A 17,942-nucleotide genomic window follows, 5' to 3' on the forward strand; every position below is an offset into this window, starting at 1 on the left:
AGCAACTTTTAATGCTTTTATTGTGTTTGAGGATAGGTCTCCAGAGTCAAAGATGACATTTGTGAAATTTCAGGAGTCAGTGATAGAGAGCCTTCTTGTGGTGGAACAGGCCAGAGTTCCTAGAGAAGCAGTGGTGGAGGATGTGGCTAGATTGAAAGATCGCCACTTTGCTAAGCACATTCCTCCCACACCCAAAAAAGACTTTCCAGCTAAGAAATGTAGAGTGCGTTTTCGAAGAGGTATCCGGAGGGAGACTCGAATGTACTGCCCAGATTGTCCTTCAAAGCCTGGACTGTGTGTGGGTGGTTGTTTTAAGAATTACCACACCCAGAAGAATTACTGGGAACAACCATGAGTGTAAACTGCCTGTTTTGTGTTTTCATGTATTCAGTTTCATGGTTGCCATTTCTGTCATGTACTTAGTTAGAGCTTTTGTGTTTGTAGTTTCGTAATTATTTCAAATTAGTTAGTGGTTTCTTTGTTTAAAAAAAAAAAAGTGATGCCATTGTGTGTGGAGTGGCGCTTGGCTGAGGGTGTACATAGTGTACACATTGACTTGCTGTTGGCTACTGCAACACACTGACATCCAAACACCAGTCCACACACTCCCATCAGCTGGTGTGATTGCTGTATCAGGCATGTGGGCGTATGTAAGTGATGGGCCCTTGAGTGGCGCGGTCTGTCTATGCGAGTGTTGTAATGTGCTGGGCCCGTGGCTGGCGGCATGAATGGTCTTGTGCATGTCATGTATGAAAGGTGTGTGAATGGACTGTAAAGCGGTTGGTGCATTGCCGTGGCTTTACAGCTCACGAGCTGTGAGTCATTGGTTCCATTTTTGGCCCTTTCAGTTATTAACAGTGCATTTCATTTTTGTGAAATCTCTTGTTACTAAAATTTGATCCACTGAACCATCACTCACCCTCGTGCCAAATCCAACCAGTATGTGTGGTAAAAATGACAAAACCTGCTCTGCTGTAATCAGGCGTCGCAGCACACCTGTGACACGCTAGGTGCTTCGGGTGGGACCCCGACGATGAAGCATGCCACCAACCTAGTTGGTGGGTGAGGGGTCTTTTTAACATAACCTAAGTGCATTTATTTTCACAACTTTAGTGTTTGGAACATCACATAAGTATGTGGACACACCAAAATGATCTATTGCAAAACTACCTGTGTTTGGGAGGGCACCTATGGTTTTGGTCCCGGGTGCGGCCTTCATCTAGGGAAACCTACCAAACCCAGACATGTTTTAAAAATAGACACCCCAAGGAGTCCAAGGAGGTGTGGCTTGTCTGGTTCCCCCAACATTTTCTTACCCAGACTCCTCGGCAAACCTCAAAATTTGCATAAAAAATCATATTTTCCTCACTTTTCTTTGTAGGATCACCGCTGCGGCACAAATTTCCTACCACCCAGCGTTCTCCTCAGTCCCCCAAGTAAAATGATACCTCACTTGCATGGGACCCCAAAGCAGAGTCAGCCTAAAAGATGTATAAAAGAAAAATATGTGCTTATCAACTCGCTGTGCTATCCCATCAATCTCTACAAGTCTTTGGCCTTTTTCTGTTGCAGGCATCTGGCCCACCCCCACCAGTGAGGTACCATTTTTATCGGGAGACTTGGGGGAACGCTGGGTGGAAGGAAATTTGTGGCTCCTCTCAGATTCCAGAACGTTTTGTCACCGGAATGAGAGGAAAAAGTGTTTTTTTGGCCAAATTTTGAGGTTTGCAAAGGATTCTGGATAACAGAACCTGGTCAGAGCCCCACAAGTCACCCCATCTTGGATTCCCCTAGGTGTCTAATTTTCAAAACTGGGCAGGTTTGCTGGGTTTCTCTAGGTGCCGGTTGAGCTAGAGGCCAAAATCCACAGCTAGGCACTTTGCAAAAAACAGCTCTGTTTTCTTTGTGAAAATGTGATGTGTCCACATTGTGTTTTGGGGTATTTCCTATCGCGGGTGCTAGGCCTATCCATGCAATTGAGGTACCATTTTTATCGGGAGACGTGGGGGAACACAGAATAGCAAAACAACTGTTATTGCCCCTTGTCTTTCTCTACATTTTTTCCTTCCAAATGTAAGACAGTGTGTAAAAAAAAAGATGTCTATTTGAGAAATGCCCTGTAATTCACATGCTAGTATGGGCACCCCGGAATTCAGAGATGTGCAAATAACCCTGCTTCTCAACACCTTATCTTGTGGCCATTTTGGAAATACAAAGGTTTTCTTGAAACCTATTTTTCACTTTTTATATTTCAGCAAATGAATTGCTGCATACCCGGTATAGAATAAAAACCCATTGCAAAGTGCAGCTCATTTATTGGCTCTGGGTACCTAGGGTTCTTGATGAACCTACAAGCCCTATATATCCCCGCAACCAGAAGAGTCCAGCTGACGTAACGGTATATTGCTTTAAAAAAATCTGACATCGCAGGAAAAAGTTACAGAGTAAAATGTGGAGACAAATGGCTGTTTTTTTCACCTCAATTTCAATATTTTTTTATTTCAGCTGTCATTGTCTGTAGGAAACACTTGTAGGATCTACACAAATGACCCCTTGCTGAATTCAGAATTTTGTCTACTTTTCAGAAATGTTTAGCTTTCTGGGATCCAGCATTGGTTTCTCACCCATTTTGGTCACTAACTGGAAGGAGGCTGAAAGCACAAAAAATAGTAAAAACGGGGTATGTCCCAGTAAAATGTCAAAATTGTATTGAAAAAATGGGTTTTCTAATTCAAGTCTGCCTGTTCCTGAAAGCTGGGATGATAGTGATCTTACCACCGCAAACCCTTTGTTGATGTGATTTACAGGGAAGAAAAACACGAGCCGCAGTCTGCAGCCCATTTTTCCCATTTAAAAAAAAAAAAAGTCTGGGTACCAATAGAATCCCTAGGATGTTGGAAAAAAGGATGCAAATTTGGCGTGGGTAGCTTATGTGAACAAAACGTTGTGAGGGCCTAAGCGCAAACTGCCCCAAATAGCCAAAAAAAGTCTCGGCACAGGAGGGGAAAAGGCCTGGCAGCGAAGGGGTGAAGGCAATGGCATCCCTTGGCTTAGCTTTTTAGAGGATTATTTTTCCACTCTTGGGGGGTAAACGTATTTTAAGCACGCCAGAAAATTTTGATCACTATTCTTCGTCTCAAGATACGCTTTAAAAGAATCTAAATAATTACTAGAACTAAAGTGCAAGCATACTTATATCTCATAGTCTGCCTGAGAAATATTTATTGACGGTGAACAATTTCACTGTGCCTCCGATTTTAACCTATCTTTGCCCTGAGGTACTATCCTTGGCCCCTAGTAGAACGTAATTATTGTTTTTTTAATTGGGGAAAATGTTAAAGTAATGTACGAGCTACCTATAAGGAAATTTCATAAATAAAATTATTTTTATGCATATTAGGGGTTACAGATTGATATTTAAAATTATATATATTATGATTTAGATATATTTTTGTATTAGATAGAAAGATGTGATGTATTGGTTTTGTTAACTATGCATCAAATAAAATAAAACTTGATGATGAAACTTAAAGTACTGTCAATTTGCCACTGTTCTCATATAAACAGCGATGCATTTGATGTTTTTATTATATGCTAAACTGCGAGGCAGATTTATTCTACTGACATTAAACATTGCGTTCTTTTTTTAATTGTAAACGTTTTCTAATAAGTATTATTGCGTCAGAATCATTTTATTTGTGTTTATTGGTCAATTTTGACCCAAACACCAACAACGCAGACTAAACAGTTAATATAGTCTGACTCTTGTGTGTGCATCTGGTGAAAACCTCAATCTAATTACTGCTTTTATAGCTTGCAGAATATTTTTATGATACTGAAATGTATTTGTTTCATTTTACAATTTAATGGCTCTTTTTATCAACTGCTTAATAAATGTATATGTCAGAATGTTTGGGTGAAGGACCATGATCACTTCCAAGTGGTGATGATGACCAGAACCATTTTCAAGGTCTTAAGCATGGTACTCAAAGTTCACTATAAAGAATTAAACTTCAGAAGAAATAGCAACAATCGGCAAAGGCCACTATCCTTGTCAGTGGGGCACTGCATCCCCAGATCATCACTGAGCTCAGGTTGGCGGTGGAACAAGTGCTTAGAGCAATTTGAGACCTGTTCCATTGAATCAACTTTCCAGACAAAGCAGTAATCAACTGGGATCACTGTACTAACGGGGTCTAGTAAGGGGAGAAAAGGTACCACTGGAGTAATGCATTTGTCGGGGCTTGTGGGGGGGTCAAAGGCATGGCCATCACTCTCAAGAATTTGCCCGGTGATAGAAGATGGAGGGAGCGAACACTCATTATTACATTAAAGAGAGCCAGAGTCAGGTGTTAAAGTCCAACCAGAGATTGTTACATTGTGCCACCTGAACTTATTTTTAGTCACTTAGTGAGTTGGACGGTTGTTTCCGAGACCTGAAGATCCTGTCTACCTCTTCGTTTTCTAGCCGTGTGGCCTGTTCCACTGTGGAGATAAATACATTCAGAGCAGGCAGGGTGTATTGCACTGTGTAAACTGGTCTGAAATGTCCCTACAGAGGCAGCAAAGTCTACTTCCTGGAGCAACCCTGAAGAGTCATAAGGGGATGGTGAGGCTTGACCCCAAAACGGTCAAGGAACCAAGGGACAGAGAACTGCCAGGCCAGCTCCTCCCTGGAATGGAAACAAGCATCCTGGGACCGGTTTCAGGATATCACCCTTCATCAGCCGGGCTAGCTTTAATCCAGTGGCATAGTGAGCCCGGGACCCACGTCTGGGCATACCTGGCGCACTTATGGAGTCAAACGCAAACAAACACAAATGTTCGACAGAAAACTAGTTCCATCCTAGATATCCTTTAATGCCGTTTTTCATTTTAACAGGCTAAAAACGAATTTATTCACACAGAGAAACGTATGCACGAAAGTTTTTGATCAAATAGGACTCACCTTTCCCATAGGAGATCTTCTCTAACAGGATGGCACATCAGCTGACCTTTCATGTATGCATTTGCATCATTCATAAATGACGAAATCGTGCTAAGTGTGCTTTTTGCTTCATTCATGCTGTCATCGCTGAAGTCCACAGCTAAGAAAATACAATTGTCTCAATGTTGTGGAAAAAAATAGATTCTACGTAGAGACTAAAAAAATAATTACACGTGACAACCTATGACAAGAAACAATTTTCATTCTTTGTGGCCCAGTACTTAACTGATAAACATACAATAATGCAGTGCTTTGAGTTCGAGTCAAAAATAAAACAGGAATCTTCACTTATGTAAATGGATGCCTACACGTGCACATGAATATAACATTTTACATGGTTCAAAGATGTGTCTGACAGGCCTAAGACGAAAGACTTATATTTTTATGACTTCCATGACATGGACCTATTTCTACAAACCGTAAAAGACTGTCTGCACAGCAGAAAGGTTAGTTGCATAGGGTTTGTGGAATTTCACATTTTTATTTTGAAGTGGAAAACATGTTCCCATTTGAAAACTTCCTTTCACTCACCCACCCATACACTATCACATATTTAGTGCACCACATACGCTAGGCCGCAAGTGACGGTGACAGTGAGAAAGGCACTGCATTATTTACGAATACCCACATAAGACTGTGTTCGCCCAATTGAAAAGGGGGACGCCCCCCCCCCCCTCTCAACAGCCGCTACTCCTCCAATAGGTGCCGCTAGAACAGAAAAATCTACATATGTAGTGGAAGGTCCACGGTTGTAAATGACGTACTCAGGCACACTACATCGACCCTGCCTTTGGGACTCTGGGTCGAATTTTTTGTACGCTGGTATCTGCTTTCTCCGAGCTCACGCCGGGTGAATATTCTGTCAATTACGGTCTCCGAAAATACACAATTCACACTTAATGTAAGACTGGTAAAAGACATAAGTACAAGTAACTACGCTAACAGGTTGTATCAAGCTGTCTGATGTCAAAAACTCTACGGTAGCTTGATATTTTAGAATTATGCACATTGTATCCTTCAAATTCAGACATCAATAGAGATTTATTCTGTGAAGATGTGTGGTAGCATTTCATGGGAATGAACTTTTAAGAATTTAGCGAAAAAATGTTGTTTAGTATTATTATTTTCATCCTTTGGGGACAGTGGGACACACTCCAAATCTTTGTTCAAATAAAATAAGATGTTAAAGGGCACCAAATTTACACTTTATCAGTTTTGCATCACTGCATCATCACGCTCGTCAATGCAACTGGTCACTAATACTTTCTCTCAGCAGTTTTCTGACGAGCAGCAGATTTTGCACATAAACCTGGTTTCTAAGTTAAATTTTTCCCAAAAATAAATAGCTAGAAAGAAACTTCGCACCGTCTCATTTTCATATATAAATACGGCAACCGATGGCATTTAAATAGGCCCTATGCAAGCACTTACGTGCCACTGACTATCAACTGCCAAAGACTGCAGTAGAAAATACTTACTTTATTAGTCCCGCCTCAATTCTAAACAACAATAATAACTTCCCTCCCTCACCAAAACCCGTTCAACACAAAATGTAAAACGTGTTACTTCCAAACTCCATCATTTTGATATCGCAGGAGATCTCTTATTGATAACAGTACAGGTGTCACATAATTGTGATAAAGGCAATGTTGTGATCTCATGCTTCTACTGGTTCAGTTTTTATCAGCAGGAGACATACCATGATACCTCAACAAGTCAGGTAATAGTAAAGTCTGTTTAATTTCAAGCAATATGTTCTATTAGGTACCAGCTTTCAGGTGACATATAAGTGCACGTGCACATTAATCTGGTTGGTTCCCAGGTTTACTCCTTCATGTTCAGCAGCGCAGGCAGTCAACAGCATAAATTATGTCTTTGTGTGCCAAGGCCTGGGCTTTAATCCAATATGTGGAGCGACAAAGAGAAAACACAACCAAACTCAACAAAGACTACTCTTCAGTCAAACCCCAGAATCTGGGTACCTCAGGGAAGGGGTGCACTCTTGCAAAAACCTGTAGGGAACATCCTGTCTCAACAACCTTCTTTCATTTGTACAAACAATAAGATAAACTTCGTGAGATTCTGTTCAGAACATATGAAACGCCGTGTTAAAATCAGATTTACTTCAGATGAGCAGCACAACAGTCAACTGACATGGGCCCAGACTTCAATAGATTCTAGCAGGAACAGAAAATTAACTTTAGTTATCCTAAACACAATTTCATGCTCTTATGATTTCCAATGGCCATCATCATAAAGTTCTCCTCCACAATAAAGCATATCTGCAGAGACCAAACTACAATCAGGGTCCTGAACTGCAAATACGAAAGGCATGCAAACAACAATCAACCACAGAAGATGCCATCATTTACCATTTGTTGTGCCCTCGTTCACATTTCTCAAAGACCACTGTCCTCTAAGGGTTCACAAAATAATAGCCAAAGGCCAGCACAGTATCCCACTTGATATCACGTGTCCAAATATATTTGGTCATCTTCCCTAACTCAGTTCAGTGCATCCATGAAATCGCTAGTAATAGAGAGGGCGGGGATCTTTCTCTCTACAATCTCCAGGAGTCTCAGAAACACGTATCTGGCTTTTACACAGTGTTTTTCGAGGCTTATGTCCAAAAAGAAAGGGATTTAATTTTTCTCTTCAGCAGTTGTGTCATCTTGCGGACATCACTTACTTTAGAGGGGACTCCTGTGACTGTTGTATGATGAGGCCTTCCAATGTGTTTGTAAAGGAGGCTATTTCCTACTGCCTCTAGGTGGCGTGGGATTCCTGTGGTGTGCCAGAACTCGCCCAGCACCAGCCCACACACTGCTCCTGCAGGCAGTGCCTCACTGTCTCCTATCTCCATCTAATCTCCCTTTGTCCCTCAGATGTCATAAGTATCTTGCCAGAGGTAGATGCACACTCTGCTTCCTGCCGCCAAAGACTCCACTGATATTGCCGAGCCTAGAAAGCTCAGTACAGCACAGACTTCTAGTGCTCGCTTGCCTGCGGTCTTCAGTGAAAATGATTCTTGTTGCTTTGATAGTTTAGGCTTTAACTGGTCTCTCGGCAGCAGGAGCCCCGCTCGATTTCCTCGTTGTGGAATACTGCAGATGGACAACCATTGCCTCTGTGTTGGCGCAAGGTAAGCTCTAGATGCCTCATCTGTACTTTAGCTACAACAGCGTGCTCCCAGGGTGCAAACAAGCACAGTGAAATCCACCTTAAACAATTTTTATTGTTTTTCTGTGAAACGGCGGATCGACTGCGCCACTGAGCATAACCCCCCCACCCCTGATGTAAATTTTAAGGGGATCCACAGATACACGGCACTGGAGAAAAAAAGATTGGTGCGTGTCTTTGCTCAACTATGGCGGTTGACTGAAGGGGGGGGGGGGAGGAATGGGGCAGGAAGGGGTTTGGGTGCTTGGAACACGGTTGGTATAGTAAGATATGGTAATAATCTATTACTTTATGTTACAAATAGCCTAGAAATTCACAGAACAAAAACAAAGAGTAAAGTGACATTATAGTTAGGTATAGTAATAATTTCTGACTTAATACTAAAAAACCTTAGAAAGTCACTGAAATAGGTTATCAGCGCTGCAGCAAATTGCTCTGATTTAGCAGCCTATGAATATTGTCCTGGGTTATGCTTGAGATCTAGTTCATCCAGCTATGAATCACTGGTCTCAAACCAGAGGCACGATGGTAAGTCCTGAATCTTTCCTTTTCGTAAAATTTCATGTTCATTTATCATTCACATGGTTAAGGGTACTGAATGAAAACAGAAGTAGAGACCCTGAAAGATATCGGCATGGGGAGGAAAAGGAGTACAGAAGGCTTTACAGGCCATGTGATACGCCCTACGTTCATCAAAGGGTTCAAACCCCTTAATGGTCGCACCAAAAACAGCAGCAGGAGCAGAGGCAACCCTACCATTAGAGAAAGTCCTTGAAGGTAAGAGTCAGCCAGCAACCATCTGTGATCGCATGGAAGCCACCTCTGAAACAGTGACTTCTTCCTCTCCTCCTAACCCTCCTTTAGTCACTTCAGTTAGGGGAAGTAATGTAAACCACCAAGAAGAGTGGCAGAAAAAAACAAAATACAAAAGGGTCCTGATTATTGTTCGTAATGGATATTCTCTCCTCCTGCCCAAGTCCTCTCAGTATCACTGAGAGTTACTCCGAATGGAGGTGAACACCTTTTCAGAAAAACGCTGTGGAGGAGGTCCTCATTGCATAAAAGGAATTTATTCTTGGTAATTTCTGTTTGAAAAAAAAAAGTGCAAATCGAGATTTCAGACATATACGTGACCTCAGGGCTACAAACATATGGATAAAGAGAAAGAAGTTCAGGATAACTTTACAACAAATTTACCATCAATTACATCTAGGGGACTAGATGTATGGAATAGATCTTCAGGATGCCCACTTCCACATCCTGATAAAAAAACAACAAAAAGTCCTGATGTTTGTGGTAGGCAGTGATCACTTCCATTTCAAGATCATCCATTTGGTCTAAAGTTGGCACCACAAACTTTACTGACATGTATGTCCGCTGTCTCAGCATTTCTCAGGAGGCAGAAGATTTTCATCTTCCTCTATCAAGATCACTGGTTAACAAAGCTTGCAACGTAAGAAGATGCTCTAAACCCTTTCTAAAAGGTTCAAACACCCTTTGCAGCCGGGGTCTGCAAGTCAATCTGAAAACCACTCCAGTTCAAAAGATACACTATTTGGGTGCAATCTTAGACACACGGGCTGATTCACAAAGGTGAACTTTCACTTTTTGTTTAAGTTTACTATTTTTTGCTATTCACAAAGGTAAGTTACAAGTAGTATATTTATGACTGTGGAGTCTCTGCACTCAGGGTGGAGGCTCCGCACTTCTACCATTTTGCAAGCCGAATCACATTTTTTTGTTTGTTTGTTTAAAACAGGTTTATCAGCGGAGAAATTATTTTCCTATAGCTGTCCATAAAGTTCTTGTATACACCTGTCACACAAAATGAGCTCAAGCACCAGACAGCCTTCAGGCTGACCATCAGCCCAGGGAATCAGATGAGTGTGAGTTTTGGTCAACACAGTGAGTGCCCAAAATACATGCAAAAGCTTAAGCCTGCTTACCCTCGCTATGGAACAAATAACACTGGGCAGACTCACGGATTACAGGAGTGCTCAATTACTCCTAGGCACAATAATTTGGTAACTTCTGTCTTAATGCATCATGGATCTGGTTATAAATTCCATATGTCATGTTTTCCGCAGACAAGCTCACCCTCATGTCTATGTTTTGAACATAGATGGGTGCCAATCCTGTGGTCAGCAAGGTCTGCAAACCCTCCCAAAATCTAATTTAAAGTTTTCTGAGAGAATATAAATCAAAAAGTCCGCCAGTCTTTCTGCTTCAGATGCAATTATTTTATTTGATTGTCCAAATTCTGAAACCATTCCACTTGATGATAGTATTCTTTCAATTGTATTCACAAATATTGCATAATGTCTACAAAAGCACAGCCAGCCAAAAGGTGTTTTGTGATTCATACACAATTTTCCTTTTACCTGTACTGTATTAAGAATTCCATCACAAAACATCCTTACAATTTTCCTGCTCCCTAGGTGTCACATAAGGGGCAAAGTTCACCCCATCTAGAGAGCCAACTTTCCCATTACTGTGCAACAGGTCAGGGAGAGGCTCACTGTCCTCAACCTCCTCTGCCATTGCCAGGATGTTTACTATGAAGTCTCTCTGAAAGTATTGATTAAGCTGTTCATGTGGAACATCCTTCTGGATTTGTGTCTTAACCTAAGACACTTTCTGGACCATGCTGTATACACACCATCTGTTCTCCAAAGCTTGGGGGTAAATGGGTTTAATACCTTCCGACTCTCGTGGTCCCTAACCAGCATTGCTTTCTGATCATAGCATGCCTTCATTAGCTCGATTGACTTGAGTTTTCTTTTTACCCTTGTTCATGTAATGTGCCATCTAGTTCCTCAGTCCAATCACATAATCCACTGTGTCCTTTGAAAGGGGACTCAGGAGTTCCTTCCCAGCCCCCTCTATGGTTAGTGGGTAATGAGAAGGGATCCCAAACAGAAGGTCGAAGGGATTGAACTGTACACCCTTCTGTGGAATCACCTGGTAGGAGAATGACACATAGCAGTGCATGATCCCACTGACTCACGAGGTTCTGAGATCCAATTCCTATCATGCTCTTCAGGGTCCTGTCAAAGCCTTCCATCACCCCAAAGGTCTGCGGGTGGTTCACCATGGAAAAGTGGGCAGTCACACTAACTAGTTTCTCTGATGTAGGATGAAATGAAATCATTGTGCTGGAAAACCAAATCAAGAGAGAGCAATTTTAGTGGTTGTGCTTCTCAGAGGTACCTCCGCACATACCTGGTGACGTGATCCAACACAACCAGGACATACTTGTTGCCTGAAGCAGAGGCATATCAGACTACAACATCTATCGTGTAGACCAAGAAAATAAGAAAAGAGGAGGCCTTGCTGCTATCCATAAGGCCTCCTGTTTGGTAAGCACATGACACTCAACTCCATGGAGCTGCTAACATATCAATTCCCACTCTCTGCAACTCAGACCACCACCTCACCTAGCACCATTCATCTACAGAATACTTGGCATAAATAAGGACTTTATTGATGAATTCTCATAGCATCTCACCATCACATCCGTCCAACACACACATCGCCCTCTTGGATGACTTCAACCTCCCAGACAACACAAACTTAAAAAAACACAAGAGACACCCTCCTCGACCTCACTGACACATTCAACACAATATAGAACATCACCACTCTCCAAAGGCCACAACTTCGACTTTGTCACCTCACCATCACCAACAATCCAATGCAAACCACCCATACTCCTGGACTAAACTGACCATCTCATCATCCCAATCTCCCTGCTCAGCATCCTGGCAACACAACTAGGTCAACCAAAAAGAGAAGTCAAAACCTTCAGATCCATAAAAGTCTTGTACATAGAGAACCTAATGCATGAACTGATCTGTCACTGTGGCAGTTCCTCATCGGATGCCAACATCCTTCAAAATGACTTCAATGCTTTTCTCAAAAACTATTAGAAGATCCACGCTTCAATAAAAACAAACAAGTGCAAACCAAAACCTTCAGCACTGTAGTACTCTAAAGACCCTGCAGACAGGAAAGAAAGGGGAAGAAATACAGAACTCCTGAGGACTCTCTCAGTGCAACACGCAGACTGCTCATCACATCACACAAAGCAAAGTAGCATACTATCAAAGAAGTCACCAACAGAAGACAATCAAGCACTGCCTCCACTCCATGCCTGATCCACCTATACCACACTCCACAAACAAGTTCAATGCCATCAACCAATTCTTCAGTGAAAAAATTAAAATACAAAAGATCCACCAGCGCATTCACAACACTAAACCTGCTTCTCCTCCCCCCACCCACCTTTCTCATAGAATCCCACAATGGTCATCTTTCAAAGCTGTGCCTCTCACAGATCTTGCTGTCATACTCAGCTCACTCAAAGCCACTTCCTAAGAAGATGAGGTCTTGCCCTCATCCTTCATTAAAGCTCTCTCAGGGAAGCTCAATCATACCTACTCACCATTGTCAATGACTCCCAACACAAGGCATTTTCCCAGATGCTCTAAAGACAGGTCAGTTTCTCCCACTCTTAAGAGACCCTGATGATGTCGCCAACTACTGGTCCATCATTTACCTATCCTTCATCACCAAGATCATTGAAAAAGCATTTTATGTTCAACTCAGTGCTAACCATCTCCTAAATGATTACCAATCTGGCTTCAGATCATTCTCCAGCATGTCAAACACCACTATACTTTAAAGATGAGAGCCTCCTGACCACAGATGATGATGACCCTGTCTTTTGATACTGCTAGACCTCTCAACTAACTTTGACACAGTTTACCAATCCAACCCTCATCCATACCTTGGAGTCTAAGACTGGAACTGGTATTCACTGACAATGTCCTTCACTGGTTCTCCAGCTACCTTTCAACTGACACCAGTTTGTTCACATGGGCACCTCCAGGTTCCAGAAGATCACTATCACCTTCAGAGTCCCGTACTGTTCCACAGCGTCTCTTGTCATTGCTAAACTCTGCAGGAAGTCCCTTGGGGCTCTATTCACTAATAACATCATCATGATTCACCAACATGTCAACCATATACAACTCCACCCAATGTCTCATGCATGTCAAAAGCCTCAGGATTGCCAGCAATATAATTTGCTGGGCAAGGAGGCTGTGACCAAGCCTCCAACTTATGCCATGCTTTACTGAGGACAATCCAAAATTAATTTCACTTTTCACATACCACTCACTCTTCTGCCATATAACTTCATGTTCCAATGCACATGCAATGTCAGTTCGAGGATCTGGTTCTATCTCTTCAGTGGAAAATTATTAAGAAGCAGACAATTGATTAGTTGCGGATTATTAAGAGCAAAGAAAAAGATTCTCCCTGGTACCACTGATTAAGAAAAACGGTATGCTGCCACCACCACCAGCATCACTGGTATATGGACATCAGTCACATGCAGTAAGTATGGCACGCTTAGTGCGCTCTTCCAGACACCACTTGTACAACTGTTGTTCGTACTGGGCATTAAAAATCAGGATTAGTGTGGCCACTGGCATTTGCATAACTTAGGGCTGGAGTGCTTGCTCAAAGCCATGCAGGGGACACTCCCATCCCAAATTGGGATGCCTTTATTATTGTAACGGGTTTTACAGAGGAGTATCAAACAATATCATAAAACAAATAAATCAATTTCAAAATAATACTGCCATAGTGTGTCTGAACTCAATGAGACCAGATCATGGCAATCTAGCTTTAAAAGCTCTACACAGGCTGTAAGTGGAGGCCAGGTTTACCACTCAGTCATTAAATTATCAATAAAGGCTACTGTAATCTAAGGCAGTTATAGTTTCAAACCTGGCCCTTAAACACATGCCCACTAGAAACCACTGATGATTTTCTATGAACATGACCCTTACAGTCCCTTTTATGCAACTTAAACGAGGAAGACAAATCCTTGGAGCTCAGATGAGACTCCATTGTCCAGAGGTCTAGAGTTCATGATGGGGCAAAGGGATGAGGTGCGGCCGCTACACTCAATCCAGTGGTGCAGGAAGCATATCTGCCACAGACGGCTGTTGCAGAGGGTTCCACAGGAGTGGGCAGCCAAAAAAGGCAAGAGTGCCTTCCTATTACAGATGAGATATTGGCTATACATTGTTCCCTTCAGTCCCCCCAACCAGATCTGGGCTGTGAACTATCAGCATGAGGAAGGGTTCTGCATCTGCTGTGTCTGGGAACACAGAAGCATGGGTAAACTGTATAGGTCATTGAAGAGATCAGTGGTGAAGCAAAGACACTTTTGAAGTTCCCCTCACCCTAATTACTATCTGGCATGCCTGGCCATAATTGGGACAAAAGTTGCAGTGTCAACGCATAAGGGGTTTTGAAGATCCCACCAAAAGAGAAGGAAGAACAAAATGGTCAGTAAGGTTCTTTTAATTTGAGGTTCCTGCTGCCTTCTGAAAACTGCAAACTGACTGCTGACTCTCTGTCAAAGTCCAGTGCCACAGAACCATCACACAGTGAAAAGCTGATCATGGAAGTGGTGCAAGACTTGCAAAAAACCTCCAAAGAAACTGCGAAACAGGTGACTGCCAGAGCGAATACACAGTGGTCCATGGACAAATGTCCTGTTAAAATGGTCTACAATGGCTAATCTGGAGGTCACAAAGGAGGTACAGGAGGAGTTTTGCACCTGTGGAACAACCGGACCTGTACAAATGAAGAAAAGGGTAAATAATATGGGGGACAAGGCTTCAATAGAAAACATCTACCTGCAGTGATACTTAAGTTCGCAGATGACAACCTCCTCAATGCAAACATAGGGTTTCTTCCAAGGGGAGGGTCCTCACTACTGATTCTCATTCTGGAGTGAAGGTGCAGAAGGCCTATAGGCTACTGAGAGTGGGCACACGCGCATTCCACACTTCATCAATTCCTGTCCCCTGCCAATGCCGTTGTAAATTCCTTACTGAGAGTCCTTTGTTTACTGTTTGACTGCTGGTATTTCACAGCATCACAGATTGTCTTCATTTGAACGTGTTCTGTATAAAGTTATTGAAAGCTCTAATATTATACATGTGAATTCATTTACAGACACTTCTTTAGAACATGTTTATTCTGGATTTAATTTGACAAATGGTTCTTTAATAAACTCCGCCCTAGAAGAAAAACAGCCTCTTTCGTGTTTAAGCTGCAGAACTTGGAACAGTTTTTCTTGCCTTCTTTCCTTACTTCTTTCCTTCTTTGTTCTACATTTCCTTCATTCCTTTTCTTTCTTTCCTTTCATTCCTTTTGTCTTTGTTCCTTTTCTGTCATTATTTCTTGCTTTCCTTTTTGCTTTCACTTCTTTCTTTTCTTTCTTTCCTTGTTTCTTGCTTTCTTTCTCTTGCATTCTTGCTTTCCTTTTGTGCTTTAATTGCTTCTTTCATGAATTCCTTCTTACTTTCATTACTTCTTTCTAGCTTTCATCCCTACGCTCTTGATTTCCTTCTTTCGTTCATTCCTCTTCTCTTGCATTTCTTTTTCCCTTTTTTCTTGCTTTCTTTTCCCTTTTCTATGTCTTGTTTACTTTATGTACTGCTTTCATTCCTTCTTGCTTGCTTCCTTCCTCTTTCCTTCTTTCTGTATGTCTTCCTATCCTTGTGTCTTTCTTGCCGTCCTTCATTTTGTCTTGCCTTCCTTCATTCCTTTTTTCTAGATTCCATCTCTACACTCTTGACTGCCTTCTTTTTTCCATTATCCCCTTCCTTTCTCCTTTGTTTCCTTTTTTGCTTTCTTTTCCTTCTATTCTATCTTCCTTTTTACTGTTTTTATTCCTTCTTTCTTGCTTCCTTTCTCTCGTCTTTCTTTCCTTCTTTGTCTTCCTATACTTTTTTTCCCCTTCTTTCTATTTTTCTTTGTGTTCTTTCTTGCATTCCTTCCTTCATTCTTTTCTTTTTGAATCCCTCTTTCTTTCTCAAAACCAAGAGGATGGCAGCCAATGGTACCATGATCGGCTTCCTTAGGTTTGTGTTTGCCAAGACCTTTTGATTTTGCTAAAATTATGTGTACTACATATTGACTTATAGGTTTTTTTAACCACATCTCATCATTCCCATTTTTCTCCAACCTACTTGAGATGCGTCAAAGGGCAACGCCTCACCCCATTGGCAGACTCCCTTATGAGTTACAGTATGCTGCCCTTTTACATGGAGCACATCCACACAGAATGTAGTTCCCTACAGGCCCAATGAGTACGTTGGTAGCGTGCACTGTTAAACCAAAAAACATTTTTGCCTTTAGTCAATCATCTTTTTCAAGAATAACAAACTTCAGGCAGCTTCCCAAACAAAGTTTTGCAAAAGCCATTACAAACCAGGAACTGCCAAAACAGAGATGGGCAATGTCAAACCTATTGGCTTTGCCAATGCGTGCTAAAAATTGTGGTCCACATTTCTGGCTATCATGGCAACTCCATCAGCAGCACCATAAAGGGTAAACTAGCTGAAAATTAAATGGTTCATGTTACACTATTGGAGCTTTGCAAAACTCTATTTTCTTACCATTCCAACGATCGCAGCAAAGTCTTCTGTATAGTGCCAGATCTTCATTGGTCACACCAGACAGTTCAAGAGGGACCTATCCATTTTAATGTTTCCAAACTAAGCCATTGATCTCAATCCTATATAAACTTACATACAACCTTCTGAATATCATTATCTTGGCTGAACTTTAGAACCCCCATGACTGTTGACTGACCTCTTTCCTGTATATCAATCAATTGAGCTTTAATCTTTATTCGTTTACATAAATATGGATCATAAAATACATCATAAAAATATAAAAATACAATACACAATGACACTAAAGCTGTGTATGCAATTCTTGATATCATGCACTGAGATACAACACAACCAAAGTATGCAATAGCACTCTAATTACATTTTTTATGATGCACATTCTAAGAGATCAGTTAGACCTATGAGGTAGTAAGAGGTTCATAAAAACAAATAAGGGTAGCTCTAGTTATACTGTGTGCTCTCAGGCGGGATGCAATCTTGCAGTGAAGTAGATAGTAAAAACACATGTGATCTTCACTCAACAAGTGAAATGAAATGAAGTATTTTATTGTGTGATTACATAAAATAATTTCAAATAGATCGAACCAATTTACAGGGCAGATATTTGCATTTTTCTGTAGCATTTTTAGCATTAACATCTATATGTGAAATAAAGTGTAATTAAAAACAAGAGTCTACTTGTAGGCTTGAAAATTAAGTACCTTACCGAGTGCTAAAACTAGTGTAAATACCATTTGCAAACATTTTCACAGTTACCCACGGGCCTGCATTATCCCTGTAAGTGTCCTTAATATTTTTGTCTCTGTCTTAATCCCCCCTTTTACAACTTTAGGCTCTCCTCGCTGCTCGACCATCTTTTCAATTATACTGCCATTACGTAGCAACTGCATTAATGGAGTTTGTGCCAAGAGGCAACTTCTCACTGCAATGTGTGTGGGTAAGTTACAAAGTTCATAAAGGTAAATTTAGGCATTGAATATGATTCACATTGACTGTGGTTGTTATTTGCCAAGAATTCACTCCTCCTACCTGCCCTCAAACTTTGCCAGATAGATGTTATGGAGCACTGATTTCTGTTTCTTTCCAATATATTTAATTATTGTATTTTATTCAGATCTGACAATATGTTGTTTGACCTCTTTGTAGGATCAATTACCCTGAAATAAATTGTGAACGTATGACAGCAAGAACTTCTCACGTTACAATATGCTTGAAAATATAATAAAATCAGTGCAACTAAAAGAGTGAACAGCACTTCATACCTTAAAGAT

At 41.3% G+C, this 17,942-nt stretch overlaps 1 protein-coding gene across 5 annotated transcripts in view; it reads right to left on the reverse strand.

Annotated features, from left to right (window-relative positions):
• The window catches only part of CARS2 (cysteinyl-tRNA synthetase 2, mitochondrial), a 387,142-nt gene that overhangs the window by 68,934 nt on the left and 300,266 nt on the right, over positions 1–17,942 (reverse strand). For all 5 annotated transcript variants that reach the window (XM_069205121.1, XM_069205122.1, XM_069205123.1 and 2 more), the window contains one exon: positions 4,949–5,087. In XM_069205121.1, the coding sequence (XP_069061222.1) occupies positions 4,949–5,087 (139 nt within the window). The remainder of the gene's footprint in view (positions 1–4,948; positions 5,088–17,942) is intronic.

The sequence above is a fragment of the Pleurodeles waltl genome, chromosome 8 (assembly GCF_031143425.1).
Source record: "Pleurodeles waltl isolate 20211129_DDA chromosome 8, aPleWal1.hap1.20221129, whole genome shotgun sequence".
Classification (NCBI taxonomy): domain Eukaryota; kingdom Metazoa; phylum Chordata; class Amphibia; order Caudata; family Salamandridae; genus Pleurodeles; species Pleurodeles waltl.